Genomic DNA, 21,538 nt, shown 5'->3' on the forward strand with positions numbered 1-21,538 from the left:
CACCCAGTTCCGACAGAACACGCATAATAGTACAATAGTACTAGTCCATCATAGCTGTAGAAGAAAGTTTGTGGATAGTCGTAAAGATCAATCATTATCTGTTCCAAGAAAGAAACTACGATCCTCATTTGAAGAGGTATTTGATTGGAAATCAAAATGTTTTCTTTGTACTAAAAAGGTAGATCACAAACATTCCCTGATTTCTAAAGTTGAGACCATACCATTGATTAAAAAAATGATTGAACGTTCATTGAATCGAGAGGATGATTGGGGAAATGCTGTACATTCTCGTTTGATGTCTTGTTATGATCTTGTAGCGGAAGGAGCTATTTATCATATTTCGTGTATGAACAACTTCAGGCTTAAAACTAAAAGCGACAACCAACGTGGACGCCCATTAGATCTCATTATGTTTGAAAATTTTGAGAAACTCTGTTTCTGGTTAGAAGAAGAAACTGACTGCGAACTTTATACTCTTTCAGATGTGCACATTAAAATGAAAGAACTTAGTAATGGCTATCCGTGTTACTCGAAGAAATCTTTAAAACAAAAATTACTTGAACATTATCGTGATCATATTTTTTTTGGAGAACTCTCTGGTCAATCTAATTTAGTTTGTTTCAGAGATATGGCTTCTTTTGTTATATCAAAATTTCAAAAGAAGAAAGATCACACTAAAAATGATATTATTTCTGCCGCTGCAAGTATAATTAAAAGCGAAATCAGAGAAATGAATGTCGATAAATCTGTATATCCGTCACTAAAGGATATGGGTGATATTGAATATGGACTCAAATGGGTTCCAAAGAGTTTACAGCTTTCTAAGCCATTTAATTTCAGTTGAGCTTCGACAAATTAGTTTAGGACAATGCATTGCTCAAGCTTCGCGACCAAGATCTATGATAGCACCGATTCCATTTGGAATTGGAGTAGATATCGATAAATCTTTTGGAACAAAATGGCTTGTGGATCACCTTTACAAATTTGGATTTTCAATTTCCTCCGATGAAGTTAAGTTGTTCAAGTTATCTGCTGCAGTTAGTAGAGTAAATGCCGCGCAAGAACAAGAGCCGAAATTCCTACATTGGGTCGCTGATAATGTAGATCACAACATTCGAACATTGACCGGAAAGGGAACGTTTCACGGAATGGGTTTAATATCAATATGTTCGTCTTCTAAATGCAATTATGAAAGCATAACACGTTTGAAACACAAGTCTATTAAAAATTTATCTGATATGTCTTTAAAAATAACGCCTTATCACGGATCAAGCTATCAGGGTTTTTTAAATGTAAGTTTTAAACCAATAAAAGATATTGTATCTGAAGTATTCCGTGCGCTCGAAATGAATCTTGATCTTATTTGGCATGTAGCATGGTTTTTTAGTTCAAGAAATAATCCTCGCCCAAACTGGTCAGGTTATATGATGCATACTACATCACAATCAAAAACAGTTAATGAAAAAGCATCCATAAAATTTTTACCTATTACTGACTTAAATTCTTCAGATGAAACATGCATATATTCTACACTATTGTTCATTATTGATGAAGCCAATAAATATAAAATAGTTACTCCCTGCTTTACGTTTGATCAGCCATTATGGCAGAAAGCGTTTGGTGTTATAAAAGATCAGAACCTCAATATAGTATGTCGACTCGGAGGGTTTCACACAATGATGAGCTTTCTCGGAAGCATTGGAAAACTAATGGCAGGGACTGGCCTGGAAGAAGTTTTAGAACAAGTTTACTCTGAAGATACAGTAAAACATATGCTTAAAGGAAAAGCTGTTGCAAGAGCTTTAAGAGGTCACATGTTGGTCCAGAGTGCATTGATGAGTCATATTATAGATATTTTAGTTGATGAATCAAATATATGATATATAAGATATATCCGGACTTAAATGCACTTATAAAATCGCAATGCAAAATGGTATGAATGAGGGAGAGTTAATCAGACTTGGTAATACAGATGCTTTCAAAAATATTGAATGTGCCATATTAACCTATACGGAAAAGAAGTCATATGAATCACGCACTGCAAAACTTTGGATCTTGTACATATACTATATTAGTATCATAAAGGAATTTTTAGTTGCAGAGAGAACTTGTAACTGGTACTTGCATCTTCAAACAATCTCAAAAATGCTAAACTTATTTGCCGCATCAGGGCATTCAAACTATGCCAAGTGCTCCAGGTTATATTTGCAAGAAATGCAATACCTTTCAGAAACGAATCCATGGTTACATCAACAATTTTTAGATGGTCGTCACGCAGTGCGCCGATCTAAAAGGTATTGGGCTGGCCTATCTTCTGATCTTGTAATAGAGCAGACCCTGATGCGGTCTTTAAAATGCAATGGTGGTTTAACTAGAGCTAGAGGATTTGATGAAAATGTACGCAACCTATGGACAATGAGCATCTGTTATTCTGCAAGTGTTCATGAAGCAATGCATAAATTATCTGGATTTGACATCGGAGTTACGGAAAGCAATAAAGAAATGGGTATTAAAAGATTAGTATGTGATTATGAACATTGTAAGTTGTTTTATGACTGGTTTTCTGTAAGAAATCCATTCAATACTGTCGATAGAAATCTATATTCATTATCTACGGGTCTTGTGTCAGTCAATGGTGAAGATCTTGTCAATTGTGACGAGGCTGAGAGCATAGGTGTTCGTCTACAAACATTTCTCAACGGCCTTAAGTTCAATGAAGCAAAGTTTAAAAAGAAGAATACATTTTTTTCTTTAGATGTTTTGACCAATAGCGTAAAACTAGACAAACAAACTGATTGTTGTGTCGATCCAACACTCCTTTTTAATAGACTTGCAGCAATTGCAGAAAGAGAGGATGACGTTGAACTATATTTTGATTATGAACTTACTCATCTCCCACAATCATTATTTAAAAATAACCTAATGCTGAAAGCAAACAAATCATCTTTGCGCAAAGTGATTCTTCCTGACGACGAAATTAAAGCAAGTACAAATGTCAGTTTGTGCAAATATGTCCTTGATGGAGGTTCCTTACTCCACAGAGTTCTTTGGAACAAAGGTATGAGGTTTGTAGAAATTGTTGAGACCTACATCAGCTATATAAGAAAAAATTATGCCACCACTTATATTATATTTGATGGTTATGATAAAAAATCTTCAATTAAATCTAATGAACACATCAGAAGAAAATGCAAAGATTCTTCCCAAAATCTTGTTATAAGAGAAAATAATCAGGTTCCGTACTCACAAGAGCGTTTTCTATCGAATTCACACAACAAGGCACAATTAATTTTACTTTTGTCAGATTACCTTAAACGAGATGGATATGAAGTATATATTTGCAAAGGGGATGCTGACACGAAAATTGTCTCTAAATCGTTGGAAGTTGCAAAGGAAATTTCACCATGCATTGTTGTTGCTGATGATACTGATATAGCAGTTATGCTAATGTATCATTTTTTTATCAAGAAAGAAGGAAAAAACTCTGGAGTATTAAAGACGCTCAATCTCGAGTAACGGATTTTAAAGAACATCTGTTATTTGTTCACGCATGGTCAGGATGTGACTCGACATCTTCAATACTGGGAAAAGGAAAACCTAGTTTTTTAAAATTACTGCAAAAATCCAATAATATACAATCAGTATCTGAAATTATTTCGGATTACTTGGCAACCAAAAAAGAAGTTGGAGAATCTGCAGTAAGGGCTTTCATTGAACTTTTTGGTGGAAATGCAGAATCTTCGTTAAGGAAAATGCGGTTGGTATTTGAAAGTTTAGTTATAATTTTGTGGATTTAAGTCACTCATTTAGATTTAGAAAGTGTCATATTTTCATAGTATTTTTCTTAGGTATTTAAAGTATAAACAAATGGTTTGTGAAGGAATTATTAAGCCAGAAAAGTTACCACCCACAGACCGTGCTGCTTATTTTCATGGTCTTAGAGTTCACCTACAAGTTGTTGAATGGAAAATGGTAGATGAATCTTTTAACTTGGATCCTAAAGAATGGGGATGGAAGTTAGATAATGGTTTTCTTCTTCCAATACCAACAGACAAAGATGTGGCACCACCCAATATATTAAAAGTGATTCGCTGCGATTGTAAAATTCGTCAAGAAATATGTGCGGAACTAATATGTGTTCTTGCAAGAAAAACGGATTAAAATGCATGACTGCATGCGATGGCTGTCATGGGCAAGACTGCAGTAATAAAACGGTAAATTTTATTTTTTAAATATACTCATAATCTTTTTTAAATATTTTTGTTTTTTTTTGGAATACAAATATTTTGCATTTTTAGGATTTTGAAATTGAAGAAGATTCAAGTGATGAAATTGAAAACGAGAGAAATTTATTTGATGATTTGTTTTGAGAAAAGTAAGATATCGGACATCTAATTTCAAAGAAATTTGCATTCAAGCCTTAAAGTTATTTTAAAAGAATATATTATTTACTAATTTTTTCCCATTTAAAATTGCGCACAGACAAAAGTTATATTATTATGTTTTGAAAACAAAAAATATAACATTTTAACGATTTTACACTTTTCAAACGTAAATAACTTAAAAAATAATTGTTTTCAAGTCATAGTTCTTATATAAATATTGATCAGCATAAAATTTTCGATCCAACGATATAAAGTTTATGATATTTTGGTGCTGTCAAAATTGCCCCTTTTTTGTACCCCAAATTGCCCCAAAAGGGATGTTCCCGTAGCGCAATCAACGGGGCTTTTTTTTACGCTCATCCAGAGACTGTCTACTTCCTCTGTGCAAAGTTTCAGCTTTATACCATTTTTGTCCGGGTTCGACCCTATTTTTCGCTAATTCTCTCCTACTATAGTTATATAATATTTTAAAAAGCACAATATTTTATGTAAATTTTTTTTATTTCCATCAATTTTTTAAACATTTTTCTCTTAATTATTTTTTTCTAATTTACATTCGCGTCTACTTCAACTACATCATTAGTATATTCATTAAAATTTTAAGTGTATATAAACGGTTTTAAATTGTTTTATAATATCTATATAATTGTTAAAAACCATTATGACATTAAAATTCTGACTTTGGTTTTTATTCTTTTGTTCAGTCACTGGCCCACTGTGGCACTATGCGTCGCGCTGATAGAAAAAAAGGAAATAGCCTTATAACTAGAGAACTGTTTAACATTTTGAAGTAATTTTTTTAACAAAGCATCAATTATGAGATATTGTTTGTTTTTATATATATTTATAAAAAAAAGTCCGGTCTTTTTTAAAACCGGTTTCATTCCGGTTTTTTAGTTGGTTTATCCGGACTAATTCGATTTTTGATTAAAAAGATATAAAACCGATAGTTTTTTTATATTTAAAACTGATATATCAGTTTTAAGTCTCTATTTAAGTCTGATATATCAGTTTATCTTTTTTAGGGGTTACAGGCATTTTTAGTCTCCATTTATATTTTCATGTTAAATAAAAAAGGAAATAACATAAGTATTTTATTATAAATAAAAGTAAAAAAATTCTCCAGTAGTTCCATTCCCCTCAAATGCAGAATAGAGGTTCTGATGCTAAAATAGGTTTTTAACAATATGTGGCTATGAAAATAGCCGTTTTTTAAAAGTTGCTTATCAACTACAGCTGCATGGTTTAATAATGCTTCCTTGATTTCTTTTCTTAATACGAACCATTACTCTTTATCTTCCCAAAATTATTAAACAACACACATTAAAATTTTAAAAAGTTTTGTTATTGTAATAAATAGTATAGTTTAAGATATAAACTATTTATTTTAGAAATTATCTATCATCAAATTCTAATTCTAATAATTATACATTCAAGAAAAAACTGTATTCACTGTAATAAATAGATACAATTGAAATATAATTAAAATTTTTACTCTAAACGTATCTCAGCAATCCTTATGTGGAGCAACATTTAATATTTACAACAAGCCTTCAAGAATTGCACTATGCATCACTAAATAGAAATAGGACTTTAGACACATCTTTGAGGAAAACAAAAATATGGCAAAATTGAGTCAATTTGAGGCCAATTGATGCAATTTTTCCTCAAACATGAAAGTTTGGGATTCTTATGTTTCAACTTTTCTAATTAGTGTCTTTTTTTTTTTTTTTTTGCAAGCATAAAAAAAACATAGTGTTTGATTATGTAAAAAGACCTCAGAAATATCAGATTGGCTACCACCAGCACCTAAAATGTATCATTAATAAAATTAAACAATAACATTAAATATTTAAATTTAAAGATATACATAGCTTTCTCCAATATTTACCTTAAGAACAGTTATCAGCTTAATCTTCTTGCAGTATAGCTTTTATACCTCTTGCATTTTTTTTTCTTACAGTATAGGTACATGTCAGATGTCATAAATAAATATTTAGCTGTATCCCTAGTATTTTCAGCAAAAGAAGTTAATCGTGCATGACCTACTCGTGCAGTTTTGTTGGCTTTGTTCCTGGCTTCAATGGCACTCTCAGATAAAGAACCTATTGGATACTTAAAATATTTAATAAAAGAAACACCATGAACTACCATTCTATGCAAGGACTGTGACATTGGAATGGCTTTTAAAAACTGATCATTAGAAATGAGACCAAACAGACGTTCAGATTTCTGCTTGAAAATTTTCACATCCGGTCTTGCGGTTGTACTATTTATATCAATGAGCAGGTCCCTAAATAGTTTGATCATAGTGGTATTCAAATTTAAAATTCTTCCAGTCACAGATGGATTATTAAAGAATTTTCGTGCAACATTGCCAGTGTTGTATGTACCACTTCCCTTCCTGACAAAAGATACCCTTATTTTTAATTGTATTTTGAATAAGTGCTGAAATTTTTTTTTGTTTTCAATAAAATCTTGGCTTTTTTTTGCTGGAATTTTTCTTCCTTGTTTCACTGCTGGAAGTTTGCAAGCAGTATTGAAAACCCACTCCATGCTGCATATCCACAAATGAAGACTGCAAATTCCAAGTTTCAATATATTTTTGTCTACATCTTTATCTTTATTCCAAATGGTTTCCAAATTAAACTCCTTAGGACTTGCTTGACATACATGACAGCACTGAGATGCTATATTTTTTTTGAGCATTTTTGATACCACAGCATTAAGTGTTTTACCATCATTCATTGTGGTATAAATAGTTGACAAACTTGAATTTATAACAAAAGTATTGTCATGAAGTGTTAACCTAATATTCTCTAAAGACAAAATTTCATTTTGTAAATGTTCAAACCTCTCTTGAATAAAACTAGTAGTCTCTTTGGCAAAACAAAACATAAGATGACGGGTTGCATCTGGACTATTTGGATTACAATTTTTCCATAGTATCTTTTTTCCACTTCGAATCTCCAACAGTACAAACACTATACTATACACAGTGGAATCATCCACACCTCTCTTCATAGTTGCTGCATTCTGAAATTCAGATTGGTCACTCTGACCATCACCACCCACTTTGCAAATAACATATATGTTATCACGTTCCTCCTGTGCTAAAAATTTAATAGAATTATCTTCATCCTCCAAAAGATACTCAAACACTCTAGAAACTGAATGTTTGATCATATTGAATAGACTACATTTTACTTCAGTTTCTGAATATTTCACTTGCTCTGGATATGTCAATTTTTTGTATTCTTTTAACTTGGTTAAACCTGGAGGAACAAGATGATGCTTTTGTGTAATAATTTTTTTAAGTTCAGCCCATGTTCTGTCTGTTAGTCTCAAATTGCAAAAAGTATGCAATGATAAATTTGGACCATATAAATTAGACCTGGGTGCAGTAGAGGGATTAGATGCAAACCTTTTTACAGCATGTTGAAGTTCTTTCAGTTCTTTTCCCTGAAGATTATCAGTTCTTTTACGTTTCATCCTACTCATAAGTTCTAAAAAAGATTTTCTAGGTTTTGGTGCTTCAGGTGTTCCCATTGTTACAGTATTTCTCCTAAAACATGTATAAAATGTGTGTACAACTTTTAACTTTATATATATCTGTACCTCGGAGGGATACATCACTATGTCCATTTTCACAACTTTACAGGAGAGTCCACACCAAGTCCACATGGTGTTCTATCCCTTTAAATGAAAGTGGACTTGGTGTTGTTTTAAAACATGCTATATCCGGTTCTAACTGGTTTTGGACATAGTGCTCTATTCCTCTAAGAAATATGAGAAAATCTGATTTTAACTCTGTAATAAAGTCAATATGGAAAAAAATGGACATAGTGTTGTATCCCTCCGAGGTACAGATATATAAATATATATATATATATATATATATATATATATATATATATATATATATATATATATACACATATATATAAATACACACATAGCACCTGTTTAACCTCAGTCTAAGACCTTCAAGTATTAACTGGCCCTCCTTCATTTTTTGTTCACCCTGCTGAATCAGCTTTTCACCCTCTTTTAAAATAAGTAGTCCCTCCTCATATTTCCTTATCTGTTGCTCAGGATCTGTTTCTAAGCTACATATATATATATATATATATATATATATATATATATATATATATATATATATATATATATATATATATATATAACATTTTATTTTAGAAGTAATAAAAAACTTACCAGACATATGATTTGTATTCTATTTTTTTATCCAGAAAATCTTTGTATTTAGTGAAGAACAAACTGCTTTTTTTTCCACATTTGTTAAATTTTTTTATCAACTCAAAAGCTAGTCTTCGAAAAATTTTGAAACTAACCATACAACCAGCATTATTTAGTGCAATAAACTTAGACTCCAAAAATTTTGCACAGGCTTTAAAATTTTTTCTTAAAAATATATGCCTTGGGGGAAATGTATGTATTAAAAGTTGACGAAGAGTGAATGTAGCCATTTTGATAGTTAATAAAAATCATCGCAAGGTAAAACTGAATCAAATAAAAACTTACCGGAAGTTATTGAACAACGGAATTTTCATTTACTTCACAGAATTTAGTCGGTTTTTGAATAAAATTCACAGTAGTAAAAATGATTTTTAAGCATGAGGTCACAGAGGTCGCCACAATTTTTTTGCACGGCAGTAAAGTCAATTCGCAGTAGCTATATTTTATTCAAAAAAAAACGAGGCGACCTCAGTGACCACATGCTCAAATCAATCAATGTTTAAGAAATCAAAAAATCAGCAAAAAAATGCTATGCCAAAACCCTTTTTTTCTATTTCTAGTTTTACATTCAATTAAATACATAATTATTTTAATTTCGCATAAAAATAATATAGAAATTTAACACTTATATACTTTCAAAGGATTTTAACAAAAATGCGAGTTTTTTAAAAACTCAAAAAAACCCTTAAGATGTCAAAAGTTTAAAAAAACTTATAATAATTTTTTTTTTATAGAGAGTTAAAAATTAAATTCAAAAAAAAAAAAACTTAAAAAGTTTAAATGTGAAAAATCACTAAAAAATATGTACAAAATCGTATTTCCGCTAAGCGATGCATAGTGTGTGGGTTGATAAGAACACAGTTAAGTGAAACCAATGTGAACTAAAAACCAATAATAAAGTGTGGTGTGTTCGTGCACATCTAGAAAAGTGCAAGATAAGGAAAGCCAACAATTATGAACTAGAATATGTTAGAAGCTCAATGACCAGTAGTAGCGTTAGGCACCGCCGATTCGATTCGTAAAATCCGCAAAAAGCCAATCCGACTTAATTTGCGGATTAAAACAGTCAGTTCGTAAAAATTTTTCGGATTAATAATCCGAAAACTAATTTACGAACCACTAGCAAATTTTTTTTTTTGCGGATTCACTTTGTTGTTCGGATTAATAATCCGAAAAATTTTTACGAATCAATTTAACTTTAATTCGCTTAGCGAATTATACGAATCACAATCCGTTCGCGTCACCATTAAATGGTGTGGTCCAAACAAATTTCATTTTTATTATGTGCGCGTCCTATAAATAGTGGATTTCTTTTTTATTTTCAATCAGTCCTATTTGGAAATCTTAACCTACAACAATTCGTTCAACAGATCAAGCCTACTATTCTTCACTTACATTTATTACGGAAAGCCATTATTATATTATTTTGATTTAAAAATTAAGAATATTTCAAACTGAATTTTTGCGGTTTTTTATGTTTTTTTTTGTGGATCGAATTCCTTTGCGAATTATTTCGCTTTGCGGATTGCTTCAATTAGTGGATCGGCCCGATAAAATTTAAATTGTTATATTTCTTCTACTTAAATATTAACAGAAATAAAAATAGAAATAGAGATAAAAACTAGTTTGAAAAGTTGTTACGTTCATTTCAACAATTAAGGCAAATAACCTTTAAATAATTATTTCTTTTATTGAAAGCTTTATGCATGCCTCAAAATTATCACTTTTTGTTAAGACAAATATAAAGGAAAAACTCAAATAATCTGATTTATTCCATTTTTATGTTATTTCGTTTTTTTTCTTCTTTTCAGATACCTAAGCTATCTAATATTTGAGAATTCTTCAACAAGGTGAAGGAAAACAAGGCAAAATGTAAGGCCTGTGTCAAGCCAAAAACCGAGGTGTCATTAGAGCTTGCTCACTAATTCAATGAAGATCTTAACAAAAGATTCAAAGGGGAGCTGATGAATATTGAATTTTCTATAGCTCTTTTTTTAAATCCTAACAGGAAGGGCATGTGCTTTGTGGGTGAGGGGAGAAAATTTGAAGTAGTCAAAACTGCAGTAAAGAAAGCGATGGAAGAACTGTCAAAAAAATAAATTTTGGCTAGCCAAAGCCCTTCAATGTTGGATGATGAAGATGATGAATACTTTGATTTCACTGAACAACTGAGGAAGAAAGTGTTTGGTGCAGGTTAAGCAACTCAGTAAAATTCAAGACATTGTGTGGCCAGGAAATGAATTTCGAAAATGATTAACTTTCAGTGTGATTTTGACTTTTTTTATTTCTTAACAAGGAAATCATTTCGTTTCATTGTATATTTGAATATTATAAATAAATAAAAATGAATCTTATTTCAAAAGCATTTTTTATTCTGAATCCGTATAAATCCGTAAAAATAATATCGATTCGATACTTTTGGATCGGATTGCAATTCGAAAAATATTTTTCGAATTGCAATACGATCAGAAAGTATCGAATCGGATTGCAATCGGAAAAAATAATCCGAAAAAATTTTAACGAATTTTTTTCCGATACATTTTTTTCGGATCAAATCAATCCGTAATTTCCCAAATTTCTTCCACATTTCTATAAATCTAAAAAAAAATCATTTAGACTCATTGTTTTTTGTTAATGTGCTTTTAAAAAGTTTAACATTTACAAAACAATTAGGTCTGTACATGTAAACAAGTTTTAGTTGGTAAATGTGACTTTCTCATATTACTGTAGTATAAAAAGTAATCATGTTAGAAATTATCTGCGTATTATCCCAACACTTTTAGAACATGTTAAATCAAACTTATATAGTGTGGTCTGTTTTTTTACAGTTTAATTTACAGGTACAGTCTTATAAAAATAAGTTAGCTGTTTCTCTAACTTGTTTTTTCTATTTATGATACACTCATTTTTAATAAATTTGTAAAACAAATAATAGTTAAAAATATTTTTTTTTTTCAAAAAGTATGTTTCAGGCCTTGTGAACAACGTTCTAGAAAACAACAAAGTTGATCAAACTGAGTTATTATTCTCCAATTTCTAAAGTACTCCTACTAAATTGGTATATAACTTTGTTAAACTTGCATCATTACCCAAATTATAGTTAGAATATACATATATTTTTTAATTTCACCTTGTTAGGAAAAAATTTATTACATACTTTGTGTTAAAGTAAGTATTAATATTAAGAAAAGAGATATATTGAAAACATTTAAAAGTATCTATCTTAGGTTGGTCTTTCGTATAAACAATTAGTCAACCCAAAATATAAATTTTTAAATGTTTTCCAAATATTTCTCTCAATTCTTATAAATTTAAATAGCGCAAAAATTCCTATATAAAATTATAAAAAATCCTAAAAGTATTTTTTCTTCAAAAAATAACCGAGTCAGAAACTAAAACCGTTTTCTCTTACTCCATTTTTCCTCTGTAAAATTCAAAAATTTAAACAAATTGCAAATAAAGATTTCTTTTAGTGGTGTAACTCAACCTAAACCCATTTTGAAAAAAATAGATTTAAAATTCCTTTTCTTGTCAACTTCAAACTTCTGCATGATAAGGTCAAAAAAATACCATTTTGTTTTAGAAGTCTATTAGAAACTGTTGTATCCTTTTACAGATTTTGCCTAAACTACTAAAAATGTTCTAAGATAACAGTACCTACAAGTAGGCTTATTATCAACCAAATTATATACCGAAATCAAAATACTGAATTAGTGGAAATGCTTTCTTAAGTACTTCTGCAACTAATGTGTATTGACTATTACTAATAAAGGGGGGGGGGCTTGCTTGATCAAATAGAAAAGTCACCACTATGAAGTATCTCCACTAGCTTTGAAAGATAAAAAAAGGGAAAAAATCTTCGATTTTTCTTTTGAGAATTATTATGAAAAACAGTCGTCTTGAACACATTCAACTGAAATCTATATTTCAGACAGTTTTCGGCACGACAAAATTTAAAGACCATTTTTAAAACATTCGACATGAGCATAAAATTTACAAGAAACCCGAACATATTAAAAAATGTTTGGTTGCGTAATTCGTTAAAATCTACCACATTAAAACTTCGCTTCGAAAAAGTAAAAATACTTGCAGTGAGACCAAGGTTCAATCATATATACATGGAAAGGACGGAACGAATATAAATATAAACAATTCACAAAAAAATTATGCGATAAATTAGATGGGCAGTTCAAAATTTACATGCACATCAGCTTGTTGCGCCATTGTAACGATATCAGATAGTTTCACAACCTATAACGAACAGTAACAAACTGAAACATGAACCAAACTAACAAAAAAAAAAAAATTAAACAGTAGCAAATAACAAAGATCGGCAAAAAACAGGACGCGATTATTTATATATAACACTAATATACCATTCGAGCAGCATCATCCAAATCATCACACGGCAAAATGCGAAGACCACTGTTCGCAATCAATGCTTTCGCATCTTCGACATTGGTTCCTAAACATTGAATAAGTAAGATAAAAGTGTGTTATTCTTGGTCAAGCAACAAAAAAGCAAAACATTGTAAAAGCCGTTTGGTTCTAAAGAAACCCAAATATTCTATAGAAAACCATTCTTTTTAAAGAACACAAATCGTCAGGCGAAATTTTATCAAATGGCAACATGCAGTTTTTTTTTGTTTGTTTGAGTGGTTACCTTGAAGTCGCACGACAAGAGGAATTTTCAAATGAAGAGCTTTAGCAGCTTCAATGATGCCTTCAGCGATAACATCACACTTCATGATTCCGCCAAATATATTGACAAGAATAGCTTTTACCTACATATACATATACAGTATAATATGCTGCATATTACTAATGTTACTAATATACAATTATTGACAAACTTCATATTAACTTAATACATCTGAAAACAGAATAAAATTCTCATTCTTTTAATAGCAAAAATGAACAAACATCTCAGTATTGAAAAAAGCTTTATAACAATTATAGAAAAAATAATACAAAGTTTCAAATTTCCCAGTGATTGACTGCTGCATCTTGTGGCAAAACCTTTGTTTTGCAGCCCAAATAACACGATTTGTTCATTTGTTCCCTCCCCCCCCCTTCATCCCCCCATTCATTTCATTTTATTTACTCGTCTCGCACTTTTAAACAAACCTAATAACAGTTGTCTCTACTTTTGAGAAAAATAGAATTTTCTATTTAAAGACTTTAGAAACATTTCGATAGAACCTGACAACGGTGGTTTTTCGTTTGTGTATTGTGAATAGGTAAGCACAAGTACATGATGAAAAAGGCGCAAACGCAAAAATTTGCTTTTTTTTTTAAAAAAAACTTTATATTTGCTTCAAAATTAGTTCATTAGATTAAACAAAAAAGGTTGCAAGAAAATGGATATGAAATAGCGTGATATAATTTTCATATCCTTTTGGAATATATTTACATCAACACTATGTAGCAAAAGTACAAATAGTACCAGGCGCGGATCCAGGAATTTGTAACTGTGTGGTGATATTTTATTTTCACCGTTGAAATTTCGATAAAAGATCAATATTTTAATATTTTTCCAAAGCATTTATTGATTGAATAAAACGTTGGTAACGTATAAGAACCGTTTTGGCCATGGCAGGAATCTCTATAGCCAAAATCCGTAAATTACGGCAGACAAATTTAAATTTTCAGGGATATTCCTTAAGCGAAAAAACCCAAAACTAATGTGAAAAACCCAAAATCAACGTCTGCCGTTAAATTTAAACTATGTGGCCATTGCTGCAATGGCCACCCCTTAGATCTGCACCTAAATAGTACCTCTGCCCACATAAGTAACAACATCAATTTTTCCTTTTATTTAGGAGCGTGCTAGAGTGCTTTTTATTATGCTTGTTATCGTTTATATCAAATTAAAAATTAGTAAGAAGATTCTGTCTTTATTGCACTTTGAAAGTCTATTTTAAGAAATAATGCTTTTAAAATTAGTTTTTTTTTCTCCATAGGTATTTAAAAGTTACTATACTCACTCGTCTGTCCGAACTTATGATACGAAATGCAGCTGTAACAGCTTCAGCTGTTGCACCTCCACCAACATCTAAAAAATTAGCAGGTGCACCACCATTCAACTTAATGATGTCCATGGTAGCCATAGCTAAACCAGCTCCATTGACTTAAAAAAAATGTTTGAACTTATCATTACTATAAAATTATATCACATTACAATTATGTTTTCAAACCAATATCCTTTTTTTCAATTATTTTTTACCTAAGCAACCAATTGAACCTTCAAGACCAATATAGTTGAGGTTATAGCGTGATGCTTCAACTTCCCTAATATCGTCTTGTGTCCAATCTTTCAAGGCAATTAGCTCTTTGTGTCGAAACAGTGCATTGTCATCAAAAGATAACTTGCAATCCATACAAAGCACTTAAAAAGAATTACCTAATTTATAACTTAAAAAATTTAAAAAATTTCATTCTCATATAAACATTTAACAAAAAAGCAATTTTTTATTTTTTATTTACATTTTTTTGAGGAGATTAAAAACACAAACAGAAAATACAGTAGATAGGACAAACAAAAAATACATTAGATTGGTTAACAAAGTGAAGCAGAACTAAATCTACCTTCCCCATTTGCAAGCTCTGCAAATGGATTTATTTCCAGTAACGTACAATCTTTTTCTATAAAAAGCTTGTACAACTTAACTAAAATACTAGCACAACAAGTTGCTGAATCATTTGTAAACCCTAATCGACCTGCAATTGTCAATGCTGCTGTGTAACTCAAACCTAAATGAGATTTATATATTTTACATAAATATTAAAATTAATTAACTACATTTACACTTTTATAGTTATTTGTAAACTAATCTTGTTAACAAAATTGAAAACAAAAAACAGACAGCCATATTGTTTTTTTGCACAAAAAAAATGCAAACAAAGCAACCTTCATATATATCAATTGGGTGTTTAATAATGGCATCAGGATTCTCTCTTGCCACATCTTCTATACTCATGCCACCTTGAGAACTTGCAATTAATAATGGACCCTGCAAAAAAATATCTTTAAATTGCACTGGTTATTCAATACAACTGCATTTGTTAGGTATGTTATTGAATGCTAGTTTGAAACAAACCAAAAATTTATCTCTTACATAACAAACATGAGTCTTGAACTTTAAACACAAGTTAAAATGTACTTAAAATGATATATGAAGGAAGAATTTATTTCACTTAAATTTGTTGTAAATTACCTTTGCTTTTCTATCAAGAGTTATAGCAATATAATATTCACGCCGAGGATATAACCGTTCAACTATAAGAACCTATAAATATGTAAAAACAATTAAAAAAACACTATAAGCCATCAACAGCAAGGGGTAAAAAAGAAACTACTTTAAGCTTCAAATTTTTTAACTTCAAATCAGGTTTTTATGAAAATAAAGGTTACTTATTTGAAAAACCTTACAATTATTTAAAGTAATAAGTAAATTGTAATTGTTAACAAAATCCTTTTATTAGAATTTTTTGCTATCATACTCAACAGAGGGAGCTGAGTATGAGTTTATTTAGAACACAAATCAAACACTTTGGATTTAAAAGAACAAGTTCAAAAAAAAAAAGATTTTGAAGTTTAAATAAATCTCATTGAACTTTTATTATAATATCGAACAATTTTTATTCTTAATTATTGATTAAAGGTAATAAACTTGTACTTTGAATCACATTCAGCATGTAGCTAAGTTCATTATGTTCCTTTCTTATTATTTCAACTAAAAACAGTATTAATTGACAGATAGTATTAATTTTTTTTTTTCTCGTTTAGAATCTTCTTCAGGCACCATAAACACAAAAATACACTAAGCAAAACACGTTTGAAAAACTACAAAGAGATCTTAACCTCATTGCATGGTCTACCATCACTTCCAGTTTGCAAAGTATATAGTTTCTGGCCCAACATTTTATCTGCAATATCTGCAACTTCTTTTGCACTAAACATTAAAGAAAGATTATGCTAGAATTAGCAGCTTGTGCAAATTTTTTGGAATGAAAGTTAATTAATAGTGAGAAATTCTGAAAATTTTTTCTAGACCTAAAAAATGATATTATGTAACTTGAAACGAAACTAGAAACAATTACTACCAAAGTTTAACAAAAACATTACAAAATAAAAGAATCAGCTGCTGTCTCTCAGCTAAATAACAGCTTTTAGAAACTACAAATAAAATACTGATGAAGTTTTAATATTAGACTCATTTATCTCAACTCAAGTTTTTAATTGTTTCATTATTACATGGCAAAAACTGAATTGAAAAAAGTTGATTTCCATTGGAGATAACAATACTGTGACAAAATCTGGCCTGGAATGTCAGTTTTTCCTCCAAATATTATCATAACAAACAAAATACCTTATTTATAATTTTATAACAGATTTCATCACTTGACATCAAGGCTTATACTTACAATGCAACTTGAAATAAAAATTATATGAAAATAAGAAGTCAAATGCTAAAAAGAGTTCATCATTATATTATTTAAAAAAATAACATACGAGTATGCAATTTTAACTCCTCCCTTCAAGCCACTATTAAAATGACCTTTCCCACGACCACCTGCAAGTACTTGGGCTTTTATGACAAAGTCATGTGTGCCTAAAGAAAACAGTGAAATATCAATAAAAAAAAAAAAAAATTAAAAAAAGTAAAATTGAAGAAACCAGAGTTTTAATCTAAATATATAACAAACAACAACTTTTTAAATAGTTAAAGTTCAAATGGATGAGACACTTAAGTACAGACTACTTCAATTCAGTGCCAAATTTGAATAATTTTGTTTTGCTAAGTGAAAATAAATCTATGCAATAAATCTATGCAAATTGATATTAAAAGTAAAGTAAAGATATATTATGAAAAAATTATAACATTTAATGAAGATGAAGTGAATTAAATTCTCATTTAGGTATATCAAAGACAATACACCCCAAATGTATGTGTTCTGTAATTTGTAATATGGTCATTTCTTTTTATGCAATAAAATTATTTTGAAAATCTTATAACAATCCTCTATTCCTGATTATGCAGCTTTAAATATTGAATGTGATAAAATAGATTTAATTTCAGATACCAATACTTTAAAATAGAGATCAGTAAAATACTTTAAAATATCAGACAGCTTGCAGTTTCAGAATTCAGGTATACTAACTCAAATTAAACTTGGGTCTGATGTCCTTAATTATCTTTCAAGTTTTTACCAATTGTTTACTAAAAAAAAGTATTTCCTGAAATATTAAGTTTTACAGCTTAATCTTAACTTTAAGTGTTTGCAAAATTTCCATTTGTTATATTTCTTATATCTTCATAAGGAACATTACTTCAAAAGATCTTTATTTTAAGTCTCAGTAAAGCTATTTCCCAAATATGGATTACAAATTCTAAATCAGTTATGATAAAATACAATAAATTAAGTTTAATTTATTTAGTTTTTTACTTGTAAACCGAAATGTCACACTAGGAAGTCCAGAAAGTTCTTTTAGTACTGGGATAGTTATTATATTTATAATCTAATATTGTAGTTATTATTATGTAAGTTATCCATACTGGGAGCATATGATAACTGTCCAGGGAAAGAAATTTTGAACAATGATAATGAAATTGATGAAGTCAGTTTTTACTTGATGATAATGAAATTGATGAAGTCAGTTTTTATCAGCAGCAAATGTCAATTTTACAATGTACTTTAGCCCCAGGAACTTTTCCTTTATATGATTTTAATGAAATAGCAGAGTCAAGTTGCCTATATGCAACATTTAAAAACCAACCTAAAATAAAAGCAAGCTTTATTTTTCTTTGACTTAGCAAAAAACTATAGTTTTTTAACACAAGTTGCTGAACAATCCATAGGAATAACAGCCATTGCATTCCTTTATTCAATTTCGGAAAGATGAAAAACATAAGTGCTAAAATTATTGTGTTTACCAGACATTTGAATCATGGAACTAATACTGTCAATTGCTTTATCACTAATCTTATTGATAAACTTAAATATTTAGGAATGTTTGAACACTTGACCTACTTCAGTGATAGAGCTGCATTGCACCAAAAAATTACAAAACTATAATATAAAAAAAAACTCTTTCAAAATCATTTTTAGGTCCAAAACAAAAAACCTATTCATGCTGTTATAAAAAAGATTTAAACACTACTGCTGAGTGCCATTTTTTTTTAAAAATGCTCATGACTAAAATCCATGTGTTATTGGGACTGTGAAATGCTATGTGAATGCTTCTACTTTATTAGATGATAGTGATGAAATAACATGGTATAACACAATAAGTTATGCACCTAACGCATACATCATCTGACAGCAAATCACTTAAAGAAAGCAGACAAAATATATTTGTTATTTAGCGAAATTTAAGAAATTTACTACGTTACATCTTTTAATAAATAATTCATGAATGTTTTTTGTTTAACAAAACTGAAATTTGAAAATCATTTAAAAAATTTTCTAAAAATGCAGTACTTGACTTGTATGTTGTATCGCAATATTTAGAATAAAATTTATCTTTAATTTTTAAAAGACTTTAATATTGATGCTGTAACAATTTATTATAACCTTTTATTTTTGAATATTTAGTTTTACAATTTATGTAATTTATTGTTCTTTGCTAAGATTTATGATTTTCAAACTATATTTTTATTCTTTTTTGAAAATATAACCTGACTTCTACAATCTTTGAGGGAGTTATAAATGAATCCCCACTTATTTTTTGACCATTTTTGATAGAAACCATTTAGATTCAAAAAATTTCAAAAATAAATTGATGTAACAATAGGTAATGAACATTTTGAGTCTGAAATATAACTTTTAAAAAACTGGACAGGGCACATTTTTGATAACTCATAACTTTTGAATAGAGAGCTTTCTAGTTACCTAAATTTATCCAAAATGTCTATCCAACATGCGTAGCTAAAAATATAATTTAATTTGCAGTTTTTTAAACTTAGTTTTTAAGAATGAACTCAAAATCATAAACTTTCTACAATTTAACGAAGAAAATTTTAAGATTAACCTGCCTTTGGTTTTCGGTCATCTCAAAGTATCCACATAGTACTTAGTAGATTAGAAAATTTGAGGTATATAAACAATTTTTGAGGTATATAAAAACAAAATTTGAGGTATATAAAAAATTTGTTTAAATGTTATTTACCTCAAAAAATGAAAAGCAGTATTTAGTTGAAGGGGGAGATTTCATGCAAAATGGCAAATTCAGATTTCATAAAAAGTTTCATTCATTTGATATGAAATAACCCATTTCTGGTTTCCTAGTTTAATTTTTCTACCAAAAAACATCAAAAATTACAAAACAAAATATTAAATAGAGTACAATAAAACAAATTTACCTATGATTTTAGCAACATTCAAAGCTTCGTCACGAGTTCGAGCCACATCTCCTCTAGGAACTTTAATATCTGCTTTACGAAGCATATCAATAGCGATGTATTCATGTACTGAAAGTTTTCTGAGCTGCTGTTGTGAAGGAAATTTGTTGCCATACTGGTATGGTAGTTTAGACAAAGATGATGCCTTAAAAAGGAAATACATTTTAACAAGATGCATATTGTAATAAAGTAGCAACAAGTTCTTTCATATAACTTTTACCAATATAAAATCCAGTAGCAAAAAAATTATCTGCTATTTTTGGATTACATGTTTACTTTTCCATCTTTACATAATATGCAGCTAAACTGCAAAATTCAGTGTTTAAATTAGTTAGATATAAGCTGCTTAATGATCAGTCAAGCAATTGATTGTATATTATCAAGGAGCGGATGGCAAGCTTATGTTCCACTGCTATGGTCTGAAATTGGGTAACTATTATTGTGATCAAAAAAATAATCAGCATTTACGGTAGCTATGGATAGGGTTTTATAGCCGGTATGTGGAGCGGCTGCCACTAAAAACAGATTATTTAAGACTCATATCTCTATATATTAACATAAATCATATCAAATTTAGGATTACCCGTGCATTTGCAGATATAAGAGGAGTTTGCAAAGACGATAACGCTCTAACCCATTTTGGAAAAGAGCGACCTTGCAAAGCTGCCATTTTGGAACTAGTTTGTTTTAAATTCATAAATATCGAAAAGTTGGTAATTCTGTCAAATATTAACGTTTCATCACAGATAGTAGTTAAAACGGGCGAAGAGTTTAATTCACATATATTGTAAGATTACAATATAGAAACGAAACTAAAAGTTGATTTTTTCATCTACAATTATTTTGCGTAAAATATTTTTCAGATTAAAAAAAGAAGTATTTTATGATTACTATGGGGAAATTTTTTATTCCAGAATATTAGTGAGATTTTTAAATGTTTAGATTCAAATAGAGACTAAACAGAGAGTTCTATCGAATCAAGCTCCCTGACCTAAAGTTTTTTCAACGTGCAATGCGTCTGTGTGACATTTGCCATGTAAGGAATCGCTCTATTTCACACAGAAGTAGAACAGCTTCAAAACTGGCCATTTGACGAAAGTAATAATGGGGCATTTCGAAATAATTTTTGGTGTTAATGTATAAAAGAAATTCTGATCCTTTTTTATCACTTGTTTTGGTTAGCTTAGGGTTGACCATTATAGAACCAATTAATCAGCGCAAACCGTTTAGAAAAAACTTGCGCAATCGAGTCCTTTGAGCACGCTTCACTGAGAGAAATTAAAATAAATAATAAACTTAAAAATCCAAAAATCTTAAAAATCTAAAAAAAGTTAAACCTATTCTGCTCACCATTTAAACATATATAAGTAATAATTGTCAATATGTAGGTAATATTTATCAATTATGTGCATTAACATTTTGATAAATTCACAAAAAAAGTATTTGTTGTTTGCAACATTTTAGTGAGCATTCATCAGCTTGTTTTCA

The 21,538-nt window shown here is 29.7% G+C and overlaps 2 protein-coding genes and 1 pseudogene across 3 annotated transcripts; 1 reads left to right on the plus strand and 2 right to left on the minus strand.

The window, feature by feature from the left end:
* Window positions 1-235: 235 nt before the first annotated feature.
* On the plus strand, window positions 236-2,732 carry LOC149881695 (uncharacterized; annotated as a pseudogene). The gene has a single exon (XR_016445217.1). The product of XR_016445217.1 is annotated as an uncharacterized LOC149881695 (transcript).
* Window positions 2,733-6,144: 3,412 nt separating this feature from the next.
* LOC149881696 (uncharacterized) lies at window positions 6,145-8,231 on the minus strand. Its single transcript, XM_090067531.1, has 2 exons — window positions 6,277-8,231; window positions 6,145-6,194 (listed from the first exon to the last, which is right to left on the minus strand). Exon 1 carries the CDS (start codon window positions 8,067-8,069, stop codon window positions 6,291-6,293), a length of 1,779 nt encoding a protein of 592 aa, XP_089923657.1. The 5' UTR covers window positions 8,070-8,231; the 3' UTR covers window positions 6,145-6,194; window positions 6,277-6,290.
* Window positions 8,232-12,508: 4,277 nt separating this feature from the next.
* LOC145191437 (succinate--CoA ligase [ADP-forming] subunit beta, mitochondrial-like) lies at window positions 12,509-20,766 on the minus strand. The gene is made up of 12 exons (XM_090066770.1): window positions 20,634-20,766; window positions 20,012-20,195; window positions 17,161-17,260; window positions 16,510-16,600; window positions 15,863-15,934; window positions 15,556-15,658; window positions 15,234-15,398; window positions 14,872-15,033; window positions 14,633-14,775; window positions 13,309-13,429; window positions 13,022-13,110; window positions 12,509-12,896 (listed from the first exon to the last, which is right to left on the minus strand). Exons 1-12 carry the CDS (start codon window positions 20,745-20,747, stop codon window positions 12,822-12,824), a joined length of 1,419 nt encoding a protein of 472 aa, XP_089922896.1. The 5' UTR covers window positions 20,748-20,766; the 3' UTR covers window positions 12,509-12,821.
* Between the last annotated feature and the right edge of the window lie 772 nt (window positions 20,767-21,538).

Source organism: Hydra viridissima, unplaced genomic scaffold, assembly GCF_058129835.1.
Source record: "Hydra viridissima isolate aposymbiotic clone 2 unplaced genomic scaffold, HvirCarnegie_v1 scaffold_11, whole genome shotgun sequence".
NCBI classification, from domain to species: domain Eukaryota; kingdom Metazoa; phylum Cnidaria; class Hydrozoa; order Anthoathecata; family Hydridae; genus Hydra; species Hydra viridissima.

Bases quoted from the DNA above. Each gene is read 5' to 3' on its own strand.
- LOC145191437 (XM_090066770.1), bottom strand. From the start codon at position 20,747: ATGAATTTAAAACAAACTAGTTCCAAAATGGCAGCTTTGCAAGGTCGC. The intron at 14,776-14,871 runs GTAAAAAATAAT...ATTTTTTTTAAG, and splicing joins AGGTTCAATTGGTTGCTTAG to TCAATGGAGCTGGTTTAGCT. The intron at 12,897-13,021 runs GTATATTAGTGT...TGTTCGTTATAG, and splicing joins TGGATGATGCTGCTCGAATG to GTTGTGAAACTATCTGATAT.
- LOC149881696 (XM_090067531.1), bottom strand. From the start codon at position 8,069: ATGTGGACTTGGTGTGGACTCTCCTGTAAAGTTGTGAAAATGGACATA.